The 17617-nt window shown below is 43.8% G+C and overlaps 1 protein-coding gene across 4 annotated transcripts in view; it reads left to right on the forward strand.

Moving 5' to 3' along the window:
* Positions 1–17617, forward strand: part of LOC106586881 (transforming acidic coiled-coil-containing protein 1) — a 61764-nt gene that overhangs the window by 10239 nt on the left and 33908 nt on the right. For 2 of the 4 annotated variants that reach the window (XM_045705453.1, XM_045705454.1), the window contains exon 1: positions 16591–17184. The exons of 1 other annotated variant lie outside the window; for it this stretch is intronic. In XM_045705453.1, coding sequence (XP_045561409.1) covers positions 17018–17184 — 167 coding nt within the window. In that variant the 5' untranslated portion in view covers positions 16591–17017. Of the gene's footprint in view, positions 1–1561; positions 1896–16590; positions 17185–17617 lie in introns of those variants that run through there. One more of the 4 variants, XM_045705455.1, reaches the window with a different exon arrangement.

Consider the following 17617-nt stretch of genomic DNA (forward strand, 5'->3'; position numbering starts at 1 on the left):
CCAAAAAGAGAATGTATTTGAAAATAACAATAATTTCATACCTTGATTACATTGAAACGCGATCAAATATGTCTCTTTTTATTTGTAGGAATACTTGTGAACCGATTTGCTGAATTACATTTTTTTTTCTGAATTCCTGGTGATTTTACAGTCTAAACCTCCACCCAATAAATAAATTTAAAAAACTTGCGGGACAGTTTTGGCCTAGGGGCCATCTATTGCCGAACGCTGTTTAGTCTGAATAGTATCTACATTTTTTGTTTACATGACTCTTCCAGATGAGACACATGATGACCTGGTGTATGTGTGATAGAGAGGTGTCTGGTATATAGGACTTTGACCTCTGTTATTATGCACAGGTCAAGGGGCAGCATTGTGGCAGTTTGTTGAGCAGTAGGCTAGGCTAGATTCTGAGTGATGAATTCATGAATTAATTGAATTTAACACTGCCCATTGTTCCCATATTGGCTCTTCATGAATGAATTGGATTCATTCACATTTTAAACTGATTATGTTCAACAGGATTTGATAGCCCAACGCTGCCAGATAAACTGTTAATCTGCCATGAAGCATTATGCTGTGGTAAATTAGTTCAGCAACTACAATAATTAGTCAGTGCGAGCAGCAGAACCTGTTCTTGCTGGCTTGTGGGAGCTTGAATCCTGAAACAAAGTTGTCTTAAAGATCTTTCACAAAAGGGTATGCTCTTGCTTTTATTCATGGTATTGATCCAGTGTGGATTCATAACTGTAAGGGAAATGCTCATTCATGTTGTGTTATATGTATCTCCTCCTTGTCACACAATAAGTTGCATCTTTTTTCTTACAGTACGCTAATGGTGACTTTTCATCATGCAAAACAGCACATATCTGTGCAAAAAGTACTGAAATGTTCATGTAGACGGGAAGGCATATAATCCAATGTGAGTTCCTAATACTGCAACTCGCAATTTAATTGCTATCTGGTCAGACAATCGCTTCCTTGTAACTGTAATGTTTGGAATGACTGGACTGCTGTTCACATTTTTGTCAAAACATGGTACCATCCCTCCTTCCTAATCTGCATGGGGACAGGTTGAAGCAGAAGTATCTATCACCATGTTGTCACATCAAGCAGAGTCCTGTATGCTCCCATGGGTTGTTGTGTGCCTGCTATCTGGTCTGGTTCCCAAATGGCACCCTATTCCCTATATAGTGTACTACTTTTGAACAGAGCCCAATGGATAGTACACTATAGTAGTAGTACACTCTAGGGAAAAGGCTGCCATTTAGGACGCAACCCCACGCAACCCAATATTATGTTCACATGTCATCTCTTTATGGCAAAGAAACGTGACCTTCTTTACCTGCTGTACCTTCCAGCCTCCTCCCTTTATTGTCCCCACCTGGATTTATTACAGCATACAATAACTCCCAGCCGAATGTTTACCAAGGTCTGTTCCCTGGTGTGTGTGTGTGTGCGTGTGGCGTGTGTGCATGGAGGGATGTGTGTGCTAGAGGTAAGGGAGGAGGGGCCAGGGAGAGAAAGAGAGAAGGAAAAAGAGGGAGTCAGCAATAAGTCTATGGGAGAGAGGGAGAGAGGAGGCTTGGGCCAGCTGAGAGAAACTGTCAGAGTATCAGAGCTGTTTCAGACAGACATTGCAGTGTCATTTACTGAAGCAGTTCAGTAGTAGGAATCATAACAGTACACTGGCTAACTTGACCTGGGATGACACTGAACCCACACACATGCATGCACACTTAAAGTAGAACGCACATCTATAGACTTACACACAGACAGGTAAAGGCCCAGTCCCCTTGGAGGGGTATCGGCCCTGTCAACATGGGGAGCTCTCAGTCCCAACAGAAGAAGAGGGGCGGGGCAGCAAACTCAACCAAGAGGAAGACAAGTAACATGTGAGTGAATTGTTTTCTCTAATACCTGTACTTACAGTATCATAAATAGCAGTGGACTATTATTACTATATGAGCTATTGTGTCAATGATATTCTTGGTGAATGTTTCATGAGCTCTTGTTTGTCATAGGTTGTGACGTCTTGTAGGGGGAGTTTACTGTGTACTTGGATGTTTTGAGTTGTCAACTTTGTTATGGCCTGACAAGTATGCTTGTGACCTGTAAGAATGTTTGTGGACCAGAAAGGAACCAGCTTAAATACATAATCTTTGTTCAAAATTAAGTGTTGGAGAGACTATAGTCCACTAGTAGATTTAAACAGAGCAAGGGGATAGAGTTGCTCCCTGCTCCACACACACTATGTAACTTTTCTATATTTGGGCTTGATGGTGTGGAAAAATACGGCCTTTGCTAGTTTTGCAAGTAATATGTCTTATTATTCCAATTGAGGGATATATAGGACTTCAAATGAGAGTAGCTGTGGGAAATGGATTGAGATCAGTCATTTAGTATGCTGTGTATTACAAGCATACACTATGTGTTTAAAACAGTCAGTGTATGCAGTGTGTTGTCACCTCCAGGTGTTTCATACTAGAGTGTGAATAAATGGTCTCCGTTCAGCAAATATTCACACACCTCCACTCACTCAATAATAAGGCTTCACAACAGCCTAGAAATGTCAGATGTTTGTCTACCGTACCCTCCAGTACATGGTTGTCTGTTTGTTTGCGTGTTTGTGTGTGTGTGTGTGTGTGTGTGTGTGTGTGTGTGTGTGTGTGTGTGTGTGTGTGTGTGTGTGTGTGTGTGTGTGTGTGTGTGTGTGTGTGTGTGTGTGTGTGTGTGTGTGTGTGTGTGTGTGTCCATGCACACATCTCTGATAATAGAGTATGATGTAACTGGTCACACTATCGAGTGCCTATGAATCGTGTGTATTGAATGCTGCCTTTCTTTTCCAATACTTCCAATGGATCTGAGCTGTTTGCAAAGATACCACTGAGATACAGTATGTGGAGACATTTTACAGTTGTTGATTAAATGGAAACCCTCAGTTGTTTCATCATGTTTTGTTGAGCAGGAAGGTTTAGCTGGCTGACTGATTGATCTCACTGTGTGAAATACATCCTGGGTTTCCACTAGTCCTCCCTGTACTGTCAATGTTAACATGAGGAGATGTCTCCCCCCGAAAGGGGACCACTCTGCCCCCTGCAGGTTATTCCCACAGAAATAGAATAACCATAACGGAGAATCGCATTCTAGTCAATGTACTGTAATTCTATCTCTATGGTTATGCCATCTTAATAACAGATGAGACAGCGGACGTAATGGATGCATTTAACCCTCATGCTTTTTCTAATACAGTCAACTGTACCTCACATAAAAGATAAATAAAGGCTGCATCACTGTTTGTGTAATGGAGGTGGTTCGAAACCTTGCTTGTGTGATGACTAAACCTGTCCTGAGACCTGAGTTGTGTCGGCTCCCAAAGCTAATTCCTAGGCTTTAGCTCAGCAGGCTAACATAGATCGATATTATGGTGAGCTGTTACTGATGGACCACGTTAGACAGATCCATTTCCGGTCACAGTGGTGAAGTCATAAATCAGAAGTTGTGCTATAGACAGTCCTTTAAAGCGGTTAACTGATTTAAATCGGGCCCTGAAGTGAAAGGTTGCCCTTTCCCTCTGAATCTTCTGCCACGGGGGACCTTTTGTTTATGTTGTGTTGAGATGAGTGTCAGGTTCTTCCACTTTCTAAGGTCAATGATATAGATAAAGATAGCTGCTAATACAAGACACACACTGTGGTGACTTTGTGCTATCCCACTGGACACAGACGTCAATACAATGTCTATGCCACGTTGGTTCAATGTCATTTCATTGAAATGACGTGGAAATAACGTTGATAAAATCAATAGTCACCTAAATTACATAATAAGATGTTTAATCATATGTTTAACTTGGGTAAAACAGGACATGGCTATCAATATCAATTGATTCCCCACTGTTTGCACAGATAGCTTGGAAATGCAACAGCTGGCTCTATGTGAGCCATTCACACATCCTATTTGCATTGCAAACACAGGTCAGTTCAGACAGGGGGTATCTGTGTATACTGTAACATTATACAGGACTTTGTCCTCTCATCATTTACCATGTGCAGTGTCCTGGACTGGGCAGGGCAGGCTGGGAAAACACATGTAACACTGCAAACAGGTGCTCAAGACCTTGGGGTATGTTTCAATATTTATACTAGCACAGCCTCTGCCTTATTCTTACAGGACTCTCTGTGTCGAGTTAGCAAATGTATATCTCAAGTGCAGAAATGGCCAAACCTTGATAACCACCTTTCTCACATTTGTTCCAAAAAGCTGAGTGAATACATCACAAGACTAGTGAAGTATGACAGCGTGAAACTAAAAATGACCTTATTTGAGACTTATTTGTATGGTTTACGACATTCACATTTTATGGATATCATTCCATATAGTTGTAGGTCTATATTATTAAAGAGGTATACAGTGACGAAATTCAGGACAGCCAGAGAATAGGGTAAAATAGGCCACTGAAGCAGTAGGTGGAGCAGTTTCTGCCACCAGATGGCGCTCTCATCACATGAAGGGGATTTTCCACAGGGAGACTGTACAGTGCAAGGCTTATCTAACCTGGGATTCGTCCTAAATGGCACCCTATTACTTATATAGTGCACAACTTATGACCAGATCCTATAGTGTGGCTGGTCCCAGATCTGTTTGTGCTGGTGTGACAAGAACCCTAGGAGTTGGCAAGACAGAAGAAACAGATCTGGGACTAGACTAAAGCTGTGTTCGAATACTCATACTAACCGCACCACCCATACTATTTGTGACGTAAATTAAGTATGTAGTATGCAGTATGTTAGTGTGGGTATTCTAACACAGCTTAAATGTAAACTTACATACTAGGTAGACAAGGCATATATAATAGACAAGGGAAGGCATTGAGGTCAGTCTATAGTCATGATTGGAGAGCAGCTTAGATGTCTGTAGGTGGATGTGGTCTCGTCAACCCCCTTAAACTCTCCTTGTTTAGACTTGAAAAACGACTTTAATCTTTACAACTCTCTGACAATACATGAAAAAAAGTTGGCAAATGTTACGTTTCAGTGATACAGAGACACATGAGATAACTGTTATAAGACGTTGTGTCTTTGAGCCCATGTTGTGCAGAGCGTGGTGATTTTCCCTGTCAGGTTTTTGGACAGGTGCAGTACAAGTCATGTGCCATGGATGAAAATAACAATGATCATTATCACTGCTCTGAAAATAGACTCACTTCCAGATATGGCTATGCAACAGAGGGGCTTACAACAGCTGACAGATGCTGGTATGTTACATAAACTAATAAAATACATTGTGTTACTTATTATTTATTTCTCTCTCACACACACACACACACACATATACACAAATACACTCACGCACACAGAGAAAGTGAGAGAGAGGGAGAGGTCAGATCCCCATATTAATGTTGTGGATCACACCAAGCAGCTACAAAGTTCCCATAATGAGAAGTTTGGAGAGAAATCAGGCTTATAACTTTATAGAAAAGGACAGACTGGGATGAGGACGTATGAAATGAGGGCCCTGCTTTACATAAAATGCCTTCACTTGCCTGGAGACAGAAATAGCACCAGTGAGGACAGACTTAGCGGCTGGCTAATACAAAACCCACTACAAATGCAAGTGTGTGTGTGTGCATGCTTGTATAACTTGTGTGTGTATGCGTGCGCATGCATGTTTGTGAGTGACGAAGAGAGTGTGAGCCTGTTTGTGTTGGCGACATCAGAGAAAGAGAGAGTTGGGTGTCTCCTAACATGCCTGTTTGTAGCTACATATTTACTAACTAGTGTATGTTGTGTTGCATGCCTACCAGAGGGATTCACCTCTTTAACTAACACTGACATCACAATCTTAGCTCCACCCTGTCTGGTAAAAGAGAACAGATGAAGTAGCCCATGAGGGCCTGTAGCCAAAGAGGATTTCTACTTGTGAACGCTTGCTATTGTTCCTCCATGCTTGGCTCACTAGAGACACGATGTTAGGAAGGCCCGCTATCCTGCATAAGGCCATCCTTGTTATTGGGTGTTCAGTGTAAGACTGGCATCAAGACTAAACATAGATTTAGTGTTGGTGTTTGTGAAAATCAGAGAAAAGTGAGAGGTTGCTCCGGTAAGTGAGGACATGTGCCTTGATGAGACAGCGAGACATTGTGTTAGGGGATGTGTCATATTCCTTTACCATCCTCTTTACTAGCCCTCAGACAAGTGTGCGTGTGCGCGTGCGTGTGTGGTGTGTTTGTGTGTATGTGCATGCATGTGTGTGTGTCTGTGTGTGTGTCTGTGTCTGTGTCTGTGTGTGTGTATGTGTGTGTGTGTGTGTGTGTGTGTGTGTGTGTGTGTGTGTGTGTGTGTGTGTGTGTGTGTGTGTGTGTGTGTGTGTGTGTGTGTTAGAGGTCGACCGATTATGATTTTTCAACGCCGATACCGATACCGATTATTGGAGGACCAAAAAGGGCTGATACTGATTAATCGGACTATTTTATTTATTTATTTGTTTGAAACGCTATTAGCGCGCACCCGCTAACTAGCTAGCCATTTCACATTGGTTACACCAGCCCAATCTTGGGAGTTGATAGGCTTGAAGTCATAAACAGCGCAATGCTTGAAGCACAGCGAAGAGCTGCTGGCAAAATGCACGAACGTGCTGTTTGAATGAGTGCTTACGAGCCTGCTGCTGCCTACCACCGCTCAGTCAGACTGCTCTATCAAATCATAGACTTAATTATAACATAATAACACACAGAAATACGAGCCTTTGGTCATTAATATGGTCGAATCCGGAAACTATCATCTCGAAAACAAAACGTTTTTCCTTTCAGTGAAATACAGAACCGTTCCGTATTTTATCTAACGGGTGGCATCCCTAAGTCTAAATATTCCTGTTACATTGCACAACCTTCAATGTTATGTCATAATTACGTAAAATTCAGGCAAATTAGTTCGCAACGAGCCAGGCGGCCCAAACTGTTGCATATACCCTGACTCTGCGTGCAATGAACGCAAGAGAAATTGCACAGTTTCACCTGGTTAATATTGCCTGCTAACCTGGATTTCTTTTAGCTAAATATGCAAAAATATATACTTCTGTGTATTGATTTTAAGAAAGGCATTGATGTTTATGGTTAGGTACAGTCGTGCAACGATTGTGCTTTTTTCGCAAATGCGCTTTTGTTAAATCATCCCCCGTTTGGCGAAGTCGGCTGTCTTTGTTAGGAAGAAATAGTCTTCACAGTTCGCAATGAGCCAGGTGGCCCAAACTGCTGCATATACCCTGACTCTGTTGCAAGAGAAGTGACACATTTTCCCTAGTTAAAAGAAATTCATGTTAGCAGGCAATATTAACTAAATATGCAGGTTTAAAAATATATACTTGTGTATTGATTTTAAGAAAGGCATTGATGTTTATGGTTGGAGAAACGTGTACCTAAGCGATTATATGCAACGCAGGACAGGCTAGATAAACTAATAATATCATCAACCATGTGTAGTTAACTAGTGATTATGATTGATTGATTGTTTTTTATAAGATAAGTTTAATGCTAGCTAGCAACTTATCTTGGCTTCTTACTGCATTCGCGTAACAGGCAGGCTCCTCGTGGAGTGCAATGTAAAGCAGGTGGTTAGAGCGTTGGACTAGTTAACTGTAAGGTTGCAAGATTGAATCCCCGAGCTGACAATGTAAAAATCTGTCGTTCTGCCCCTGAACAAGGCAGTTAACCCACCGTTCCTAGGCCGTCATTTAAAATAAGAATGTGTTCTTAACTGACTTGCCTAGTTAAATAAAGGTGTAAAAAAAACAATTAAAAAAAAAGAATTCGGCCAAATCGGCTTCCAAAAATACAGATTTCTGAATGTTATGAAAACTTGAAATCGGCCTTAATTAATCGGCCATTCCGATTAATCGGTCGACTTCTAGTGTGTGTGTGTGTGTGTGTGTGTGCATACATTTGTGTGTGTCTGTGTCTGTCTGTGACTGTCTCAATGTCTGACTGTGTGTGTTTGGCTCACTGTTGTCCAGACTGAATAAATTGTGTTTGAATGGTGTGACAATGGTAATAACTGTTTGGTTTGTAATCAAAAAAAAAAAAATCATTTGGATGTATTTGTATTTGTATTTATTAAGGATCCCCATTAGCTGCTGCCAAGGCAAGGGCACAACAGTAGATGGTTGCTGGGAACAGACACAAGCATTCGTCTAATTACTACAGTAGTTATATTCCCACTGACAGCAGGCCTGGGATTTAAACCAGCATCCCTGTGTTATTATTTCGGCTTCATAAAGGCTTTACGACAGCTTCATTAAGCCTGAACAGATATTGCTTGTTTAAAATAGAACAGGATTTTGTTACTGCTCTTTTCAGTGGCATGTGTTTTTAGTTTTTCTCAGCTTCATAGCTTTTAGTGTGTGTTTGAAATATGAAGCCTGTCTATGTAGCTCTCCTTAGGTTACATAATGAAACGTCAGTCAGTCTCATACTGTATCCTCCTGAGCACAGTAGTATTGGAGCAGAACGTCGCTAAAGGTTAGCTGCTAACCATACAGGACTGCCCTGTATGGTTAGGACCGCTCTGTGCAATTGGGTCCTGGACTTTCTGATGGGTCGCCCCCAGGTGGTGAAGGTAGGAAACAACATTTCCACTTTGCTGATCCTGATCCTGATCCTGATCTTCAACACTAGGGCCCAACAAGGGTGTGTGCTCAGCCCCCTCCTGTACTCCCTGTTCACCCATGACTGCGTGGCCATGCACGCCTCCAACTCAATCATCAAGATTGCAGATGACACGACAGTAGTGGGCTTGAATACCAACAATGACGAGACAGCCTACAGGGAGGAGGTGAGGGCACTCGGAGTGTGGTGTCAGGAAAATAACCTCTCACTCAATGTCAACAAAACAAAGGAGCTGATCGTGGACTTCAGTAAACAGCAGAGGGATTACCCCCCTATCCACATCGACGGGACAGTAGTGAAGAAGGTGGAAAGCTTTAAGTTCCTCGGTGTACTCATCACGGACAAACTGAAATGGTCTACCCACACAGACAGTGTGGTGAAGAAGGCGCAACAGCGCCTCTTCAACCTCAGGAGGCTGAAGAAATTTGGCTTGTCACCTAAAACAGCAACTGCACCGCCCTCTACTGCAAGGCTCTCCAGAGGGTGGTGCGGTCTGCACAACGCATCACCGGGGGCAAACTACCTGCCCTCCAAGACACCTACAGCACCCGATGTCACAGGAAGGCCAAAAAGATCATCAAGGACAACAACCACCCGAGCCACTGCCTGTTCACCCCGCTACCATCCAGAAGGCGAGGTAAGTACAGGTGCATCAAAGCTGGGACCAAGAGACTGAAAAACAGCCTCTATCTCAAGGCCATCAGACTGTTAAACAGTGATCACTAACTCAGAGAGGCTGCTGCCTACATAGAGAATCATATCACTGGCCACTTTAATAAATGGATCACAAGTCACTTTAAACAATGCCACTTGAATAATGTTAACATATCTTACATTACCTTATACCATCTATTGCACTTTGCCTATGCCGCTCAGCCGTCGCTTATCCATATATCCATATATATTTTTCCATCCCTTTAGATTTGTGTGTATTAGGTAGTTGTTGGGGAATTGTTTGATTATTTGTTAGATATTACTGCACTGTCGGAACTAGAAGCACAAGCATTTCGCTGCACTCGCATTAACATCTGCTAACCATGTGTATGTGACCAATACATTTTGATTTGATTTGACTGAATCTCATTCTGTTGTAGAAGATAATGGGGATCTCTTCTGACAGTTAGCGCTTATGTAACTGAACGCTGTACAAACCTGGCTCCCTCAGCATATGTCTCAACCTTCCCTGGACCACTTTGAACTTGTTGTGCTCTATGGGTTGAACTATTCTTACACCACCTCACTTCAATTCCTCACTGCAGTAGTCCATGTGCAGGTGGCAGCAGGAGAGGAGACCCATGTGTGGTGTAACAGGAAGCCAGTGTAGAGAGGCTATCACTGGAGTAATATGATCAAATATTTTGATTCTAGTCAAGATTCTAGCAGCCGTGTTTAGCACTAACTGAAGTTTATTTTGTGCTTTATCCTGGTAGCCGGAAAGTAGAGCATTGCAGTAGTCCAACCTAGAAGTGACAAAAGCATGGATTAATTTTTCTGCATCATTTTTGGAGAGAAAGTTTCTGATTTTTGCAATGTTACGTAGATGGAAAAAAGCTGTCCTTGAAACAGTCTTGATATTTTCGTCAAAAGAGAGATCAGGGTCCAGAGTAACGCCGAGGTCCTTCACAGTTTTATTTGAGATGACTGTACAACCATCAAGATTAATTGTCAGATTCAACATAAGATAAGATAAGTTAAATGCTAGCTGGCAACTTACCTTGGCTCATTGCAGCCACAAGGTCCTTTTGACGCTGCACTCGCATAACAGGTGGTCAGCCTGCCATCCAGTTTCCTCAAGGATTGCAATGTAATCGGCCATAATCGGTGTCGTGTCTTTGGCTATGCCGGATTAAGTGATATGACATGCTATTCTATAAAATCCTTTCTCTGTAATTAATATTACCTGATTGAGCTAATCATGTAAATGTAATTAACTAGAAAGTCGGGGCACCACAAAAGAGTGTTTATAGAGCTGTTATCTTCCGAATAAACTCTGAAAGACCTAGTAATATTTTACATCAATAGCAGTCAATATTAATCGTCACCTTATTTCAGTCTCATCTGAAAGTTGTAAATTCTTGGTTATCTTCATGAACCCTGGCTAACAAGTTGAATCAGCAATACAAAATTGGGTTTAATTATTTATTTCCTAAATACCTAACTAATCACACAGAATTACATATACAGAGAATGCAAATTATGTCATACAGAAAATGTCCCTGGTGGACGGAACCTGTATGATGGCTTGTTACACAAAGAGAGGGGGTTGGGCTTGATTGAAAGATCGGGAAGACTGAGGAACAAAGGGAGAAGCTGTGCTATCGTAAAAACAGTATCTTATGCATTCTAAATTACCGCCCATTTGGAAAAGGAAAATGCAGTAAATATTTACTCTGAGCTGCGCTTCGGTAGGTTGGTCGTAGATGCTGGCGGTGTTGGCCAACTGAGATCTTCCTGTCCTCGGAAGAATGTCTCTGGTGGTAAATTGGATACGTTGTAGTATCTTCGTTGTGTGTTAGACTGGATACGTTGTCCGTCCTTTCCTAGCCTACGTTTACAGCTGCTGTTGCTAACTCAACGGCTAGGAGGTCTCACTTCTTTAGTGAATAAGAGTTAAAAGTTCATACCATTCCCAACCAAAGCTCATGCTGAGGTTGGCTTAGTTCTGTAGTTGACATGTTAGTCCTTTTTAACGTATGGACCGTCGTCCTATCGTCCTCGGAACAGGAGGTTACATTTTCGTCAAGGGCTTATATAGTGGAGGGAGAGAAGGATGTGTTTCATAGTTTATAACCCATGTCTCTTCACAGGGGCGGGCCACTGATTGAGCAGGGCTCTAACCTTATGAAAACCCAATTCTCTCATTTGGAAGCTAAAATTACATTTAATATTATCACAAATGGTTTCATATTCAAACATTTAAGTTGCACAACAATTCCATGTGAATCTGATAACTACAATGTGTAGACTTCCCAGATACAGTTTATGTCATCCTGTCATCAGTCATAATGTCTCAGATGACAACCGAACTGACATCATTAAGTACCAACGCATATTTTCAACTGGTTCTATTACCGAAATATGGTTCCTTTCCCCCCACTTGTTTGATGTTCCCAGACTCTCTATGTTTAACAAAGGCTATTCAAGAGTCGTTCAGTAGAGTCAGAGAGAGAGGGAAGGGAGAAAGGTATTTATGGGGGGTAATAAACCGATCGTGGGTTGTCCTGGTTGTGGACCATTGTTGTGGTCCCCATCTGGTGGTCGACCCGGGTAGGGTTTATGCGAATGAAGAAGTCTGCTCCAAGGCTGGGCAGCATATGTCCAGTTGGTGATCGCTGCTGCAGTCCCCCCTCTGGTGGTCGACCCGGTTAGGGTGTCTGGAAATGAAGTCCACTCCAAGGCTGGGCAGCGGATGTCCGTGAATGGGATTGCCGTTCCGGACCTGTCGTCTGGTCGTCCAGACTGGAAGATCTGGGTAGTAACTTAGGCAGATGTTAACAACGCACACACACTCATGAAATATATCATTACATTTCCTCCCAAATGAGCGGCGTTGATGCACTAACTGATGGTTGTATGGGAAGTTGTTTATGGCTCTATCACTTTCTATGTGCCGAAGAAAATGAAACAAAATGAATGAAAGCATAAACAAAACAAAATATAGTTATGACACCTTAATTATCTAATTGGACTGTATTCTATCTACGTCCATGGTCTTGGCAAAATGACCCTATCATGGCATTGTCTAATGTCATATCTAGGGCTTTCCTAATTTGCGGGGTGTTGCTTAGGTTACTATCCTAAGTTGATAACTATATAATAAGTCTACAGCTGTAAGGCACTAGTTTTGGGCAGTCTACAGGAATGACCTATGGACTTCTGGGAAGAAAACTGGTGAGGGCCGTAGCTGTAGAGTTAAAGGGCTCAAAATAAATGTTGAACTTTACTAAGGCTGGTATTTTGCTCGAACCCTTAGGTGATCCTAGCATAAATCCTAATTGGATGTTCCGTTGTGCATGTGTGTTTATGCTTACACAAGCGCACATGTCAAGGGAAGAAAACCAAGTATCCTGTCAGATTACAACTTGTTCAGAATGAGTCTGACGTAGTCAGGTAATTCTCAGGTCAATGCCTGGAGGTCAGTCAGAATTGGTGTCGAGGGAGTCTGTAGTGGTTTTACTACCAGACACTGTCTTCCACTATTGTAGTGGCGGTAGGTATGAAGAAGTCTACTTCATAGCTATGTTATCCACGAAGGAGCTAACCTCATGATGGAAGTACTCTTTAAGTATTAGACCAGTCGTACGTGGTGTGATCATGGTTCATGACCTCTAATAACTTTTCTCCTGAACGGAGGGTTCTATTTACTAGTGGCATGTGTTAACCATTGGAAGAGTGCAATGGAGATTCCCTTCCCCGTGTTGCACTCTGAGTGACTCCTATGTCGCTATTATCAATAGCAATTTAACTTGTGAGGTTACTCATCCTCTTACTGAGTGTTGCTGGACTGACTGTGGTATTGGTACTGGTATTCAAGGGGTCCAGTTGTCCTACCGATTTATTCTGAAATGTTATCCTACAGGAATACACGATTAGAGCATTTTACTAGTTGTCTTGTAGTGGCTCATCATGGGTCTGGGCTACTATTCCCCCCCTTTGTGTCTCGGGACCCCCCCACCAGCGGGTGGTGTTGATGTCCGAGGCGCTAACGAAAAGTTTGAACCCTATGTACAAGTTGTCAGTGGCCGTGTTATTATGAGAATGGGTGTAACCTTTCAACCAAATCTCCTGGTGTTTGTGCTTCAAAATGCTCAGTGGCTGTCGAGGTCTGTCAGTCACCACCGCGTCCGCGTGTGGCAACCTCTTCAGTACCTGCAAACTGGGACGAGGATATCGGTCTGTGATATCACAAAGTGTTTCACCAGTGGGAGTCATCGGGTCAGTTGCTGGACTGATGCCATTAGTGTCATTGTAAGGGTTGACAGTCCCCCACAAAGCGGAAGGTGTATCATCGGAAGCAGAGTATACTCTGCGCATCAATGTTTTTGTTGCTGAGACGGCCTCAGTGCTTGCGGAAGTGTCCGAAGGGCAAGAGAAGTTCATCTCAACTACCGTATTGCATGACTGCAGGGAGGAGGGAAGTTGCTCATTCACAGAGACAGCTGGCTCGAAATCATGAAAAGAATGGTCAATCCGATTGGCTGATGGAATGTGTTGAGATATCGTAATATCTCCTTGGATCGGATTCTGCACCAAGAGGTTTCTAAACGTCTTTTTCCCAAGGGGTGCTTTTGACAGATACCCCTCGTGAATGACTGCGTTGCCGCTAGTGTTAGGGGAAGACAGTGTGGTCAGTGAAGGCACTCTGAGAAGGCCTGTGACCATACCTGGTTGGTTTTCCAATCCATCAATGGGAATAACCGATCCATCAAGTCTGCTCCCAGTAGCAGGGGTACAGTTTCGAGGCTGGTAACATACACAGGGTGAACGAGCGAGACGTCCTGGAAGTGTAGTTTCAGCATGACTCTCGATGTGAGAGGCAAGGTAGTCTGAGTGACCCCTCGAAGTGTAGTATCGCATCGTTCCACTTTAAACCAACATTTAGTTGGCTTCAAAGCTCTTTTGAGATCATCGAACAATGTTTGAGAGATGAGTGATATTGTCGCACCCGAATCAATTAGCGCATGACAAGTTAAGCAGTCCTCCAGGACTGTTTCCAGGTATGGTCGTTTCGATTCGTGTTTAGTGGACATATTCCCCACAAAGTGGAGTGGTCGTTCGCAATCAGTCGACCTCTATCCCAAACCCCATCTTCAAGCCTCATTGGAGCCAGACGGCAGAAACCTCAACTAGAGAGAGCCTCCCTCTCTTCCACAATGGAAAGGCTTGTTCCGGATGTGTATACGGGAGCACGAAGATTAGGTAATGTCGGCTTGAGCATATACACTACAAAAGTATGTGGACACCCCTTCAAATTAGTGGATTCGGCTATTTCAGCCACACCCGTTGCTGACAGGTGTATAAAATCGAGCACACATCCATGCAATCTCCACAGACAAACATTGTCAGTAGAATGGCCTTACTGAAGGGCTCTGTGACTTTCAATGTGGCACCGTCATTAGATGCCACCTTTCCAACAAGTCAACAAATGAATGCCCTGCTAGAGCTGCCCCGGTCAACTATAAATGCTGTTATTGTGAAGTGGAAACGTCTAGGAGCAACAACAGCTCAGCCACGACGTGGTAGGCCACACAAGCTCACAGAGCGGAACCACCGAGTGTTGAAGCACATAAGTCGTAAAAATTGTCTGTCCTCGGTTGCAACACTCACTACCGGGTTCTAAACTGCCTCTGGAAGCAACGTCTGCACAATAACTGTTCATCGGGAGCTTTATGAAATGGGTTTCCATGGCCGAGCAGCCGCACACAAGCCTAAGATCACCATGCGCAATGCCAAGCAACGGCTGGAGTGGTGTAAAGCTTTCCACCATTAGACTCTGGAGCAGTGGAAACGCGTTCTCTGGAGTGATGAATCACGCTTCACCATCTGGCAGTCCGACAAACAAATATGGGTTTGGTGGATGCCAGGAGAACGCTACCTGCCACAATGCATAGTGCCAACTGTGAAGATTGATGAAGGAGGAATAATGGTCTGGGGCTGTTTTTCATGGTTCTGTCTAGGCCCCTTAGTTCCAGTGAAGGGAAATATTAACGCTACAGCATACAATGACATTCTAGATGATTCTGTGCTTCCAACTTTGTGGCAACAGTTTGGGGAAGGCCCATTCCTGTTTCAGTATGACAATGCCCCCGTGCACAAATGGTTTGTCGAGATCAGCGTTGAAGAACTTGACTGGCCTGCATACAGCCCTGACCTCAAACCAATCGAACACCTTTGGGATGAATTGGAACGCTGACTGCGAACCAGGCCTAATCGCCCAACATCAGTGCCCGACCTCACTAATGCTCTTGTGGCTGAATGGAAGAAAGTCCCCCCAGCAATGTTACAACATCTAGTGGAAAGCCTTCCCAGAAGAGTAAGGACTGTTATAGCAAAGGGGGAACCAACTCCATATTAATGCCCATGATTTTGGAATGAGATGTTCGACTAGCAGGTGTCCACATACTTTTGGTCATGTGGTGTATAATTGGAGGTGAACAAACAGCTAACTCCCCCAGGCTCTTCAGGTATTTCAAGCAGACATCAGTGTTATCAGTGAGAGCTAGGTCGTGTTTCAATCATCTAGAATGGCTTCCTCACCATATCTCCTTTCCTTGGTGACAACTGATAGGCATGAGGGAAAAGATACGCTCAGATTTCTACTTTAGCCAATAAAGACCTTGTCATGTCAGCGTTCATGAAGGACAAGAACATTTTTAAGGAAATTAGGAAAGGAAAATAACATCCTAAGGAAAGGAGGAAAGGAAGGGAATTGATGACTATTGGAACAGGGAGCCATAGAGTGACAGGGGCAATTGGGTCCGTGATACAGGCAGTGACTGGGGGTTATGAGCCAGAACAGGTTTCCCCGGTCTGGTCCAGTCGTGCTTGGATATCTGTCGTCGCCTGGTTGGGTCGTCGGAGGTGGGAAACGGTTAACGGTTAAACAGCCTGAGGACGGGGGTGCTCGGGAGACTACATTCCAAACCCCTCTGTGCTGTAAAACATGGAGCTCCACTGACTCCACCACTCTGCTACACCAGACTCACTCCTCCTCTCATCAGCCCTAGTTTGTTTTGCCTCTGCTTTTTGCATGAGTGTGGAATGGCTGCTTGACTGGGAGCTACCACTCTGTCACCACAGGGGCCGCCAGATTCACTGGTCCTGAGAACACAGCATTCTTTTGAAGCCGCAAGCTTCCTTTCTCCCCCTATGTTCTTTCACGATGGGCTGTCCCTGAAGTAAAGAGGGAGAGAGAGAGGGAGAGAGAGACAGAGACAGACAGAAAGTGAGAGCTAGGCAGCGCTCTGGAAGCCTAGCTGATCATTGCTGTGATATTCTGACTGCCCCAGCGGCGAGAGAGAGGGCGCGTGACAGAAAGAAAGAGAGAGAGAGAGAGAGAGAGAGAGAGAGAGCGAAAGAAGGATAGAAGACTAGAAGCCTCTTTCCATTCTATGAAAAACAAGTTCCCAAATAGAGCATCAACAGCAAAGTGCGGAGTGGAGGGAGTGTCTCGTCTCTTCAGGGGGAGCTGCTCACTAACATGAAGAAGAAAACAGTCCAGAGGAGCTACTACTAGTGGAAGATCTTTAAGAGGGGGAGAAGAAGACCAATAGTGTCTATTCAGACACAATTCAAACCGATAGTGTCTATTGACTCTACTCAGACTAAAGGAGAAAGCCAAAAACTTTGTTGTCGAGGATGTCTTGGCTGTCGCCCATGTCATGGGCCAAGTGGACGTGGACAGCAGTCCGGGGAGCAGAGGAGGGAGAGGAGGTGGAGGGCCAGGAGGTGAAGGAGGAGGATGGACTGCTACCCTGCGTAGGGCAGCGAGAGGAGGAGGAGGAAGAGAGATCTCAAGGCTGCAGGCGAGTGTGTTTGTTGGCTACATTGGAGCCTTGACGCCTTTTAACAGTGAGAGCCCCGTAAGGCAGCTGGAGGGAGAGGGGCACCTGCTTTGCTTTTCCACCTGTGGCGTTTGTGAGTTGGTGTTGTTCTAAAGGGCGGATGAGCAGAGAGGGAGAGAAAGTGAGAAAAAAGAAAGAAAGAAAAATGCATTTGACTGTTAAACTGTTTTTTCCTACTGTTGAGGTTCTCCTAAACAATGTTGTGTTATAGGCTTACTGGTTAATTCACGAGTCTGTGTGTGAGGTGTGTGTGTGTGTGTGTGTGTGTGTGTGTGTGTGTGTGTGTGTGTGTGTGTGTGTGTGTGTGTGTGTGTGTGTGTGTGTGTGTGTGTGTGTGTGTGTGTGTGTGTGTGTGTGTGTGTGTGTGTGTGTGTGAGAGAATTTTAACACGCCT

This window comes from Salmo salar, chromosome ssa22 (genome assembly GCF_905237065.1).
Source record: "Salmo salar chromosome ssa22, Ssal_v3.1, whole genome shotgun sequence".
Lineage (NCBI taxonomy): Eukaryota > Metazoa > Chordata > Actinopteri > Salmoniformes > Salmonidae > Salmo > Salmo salar.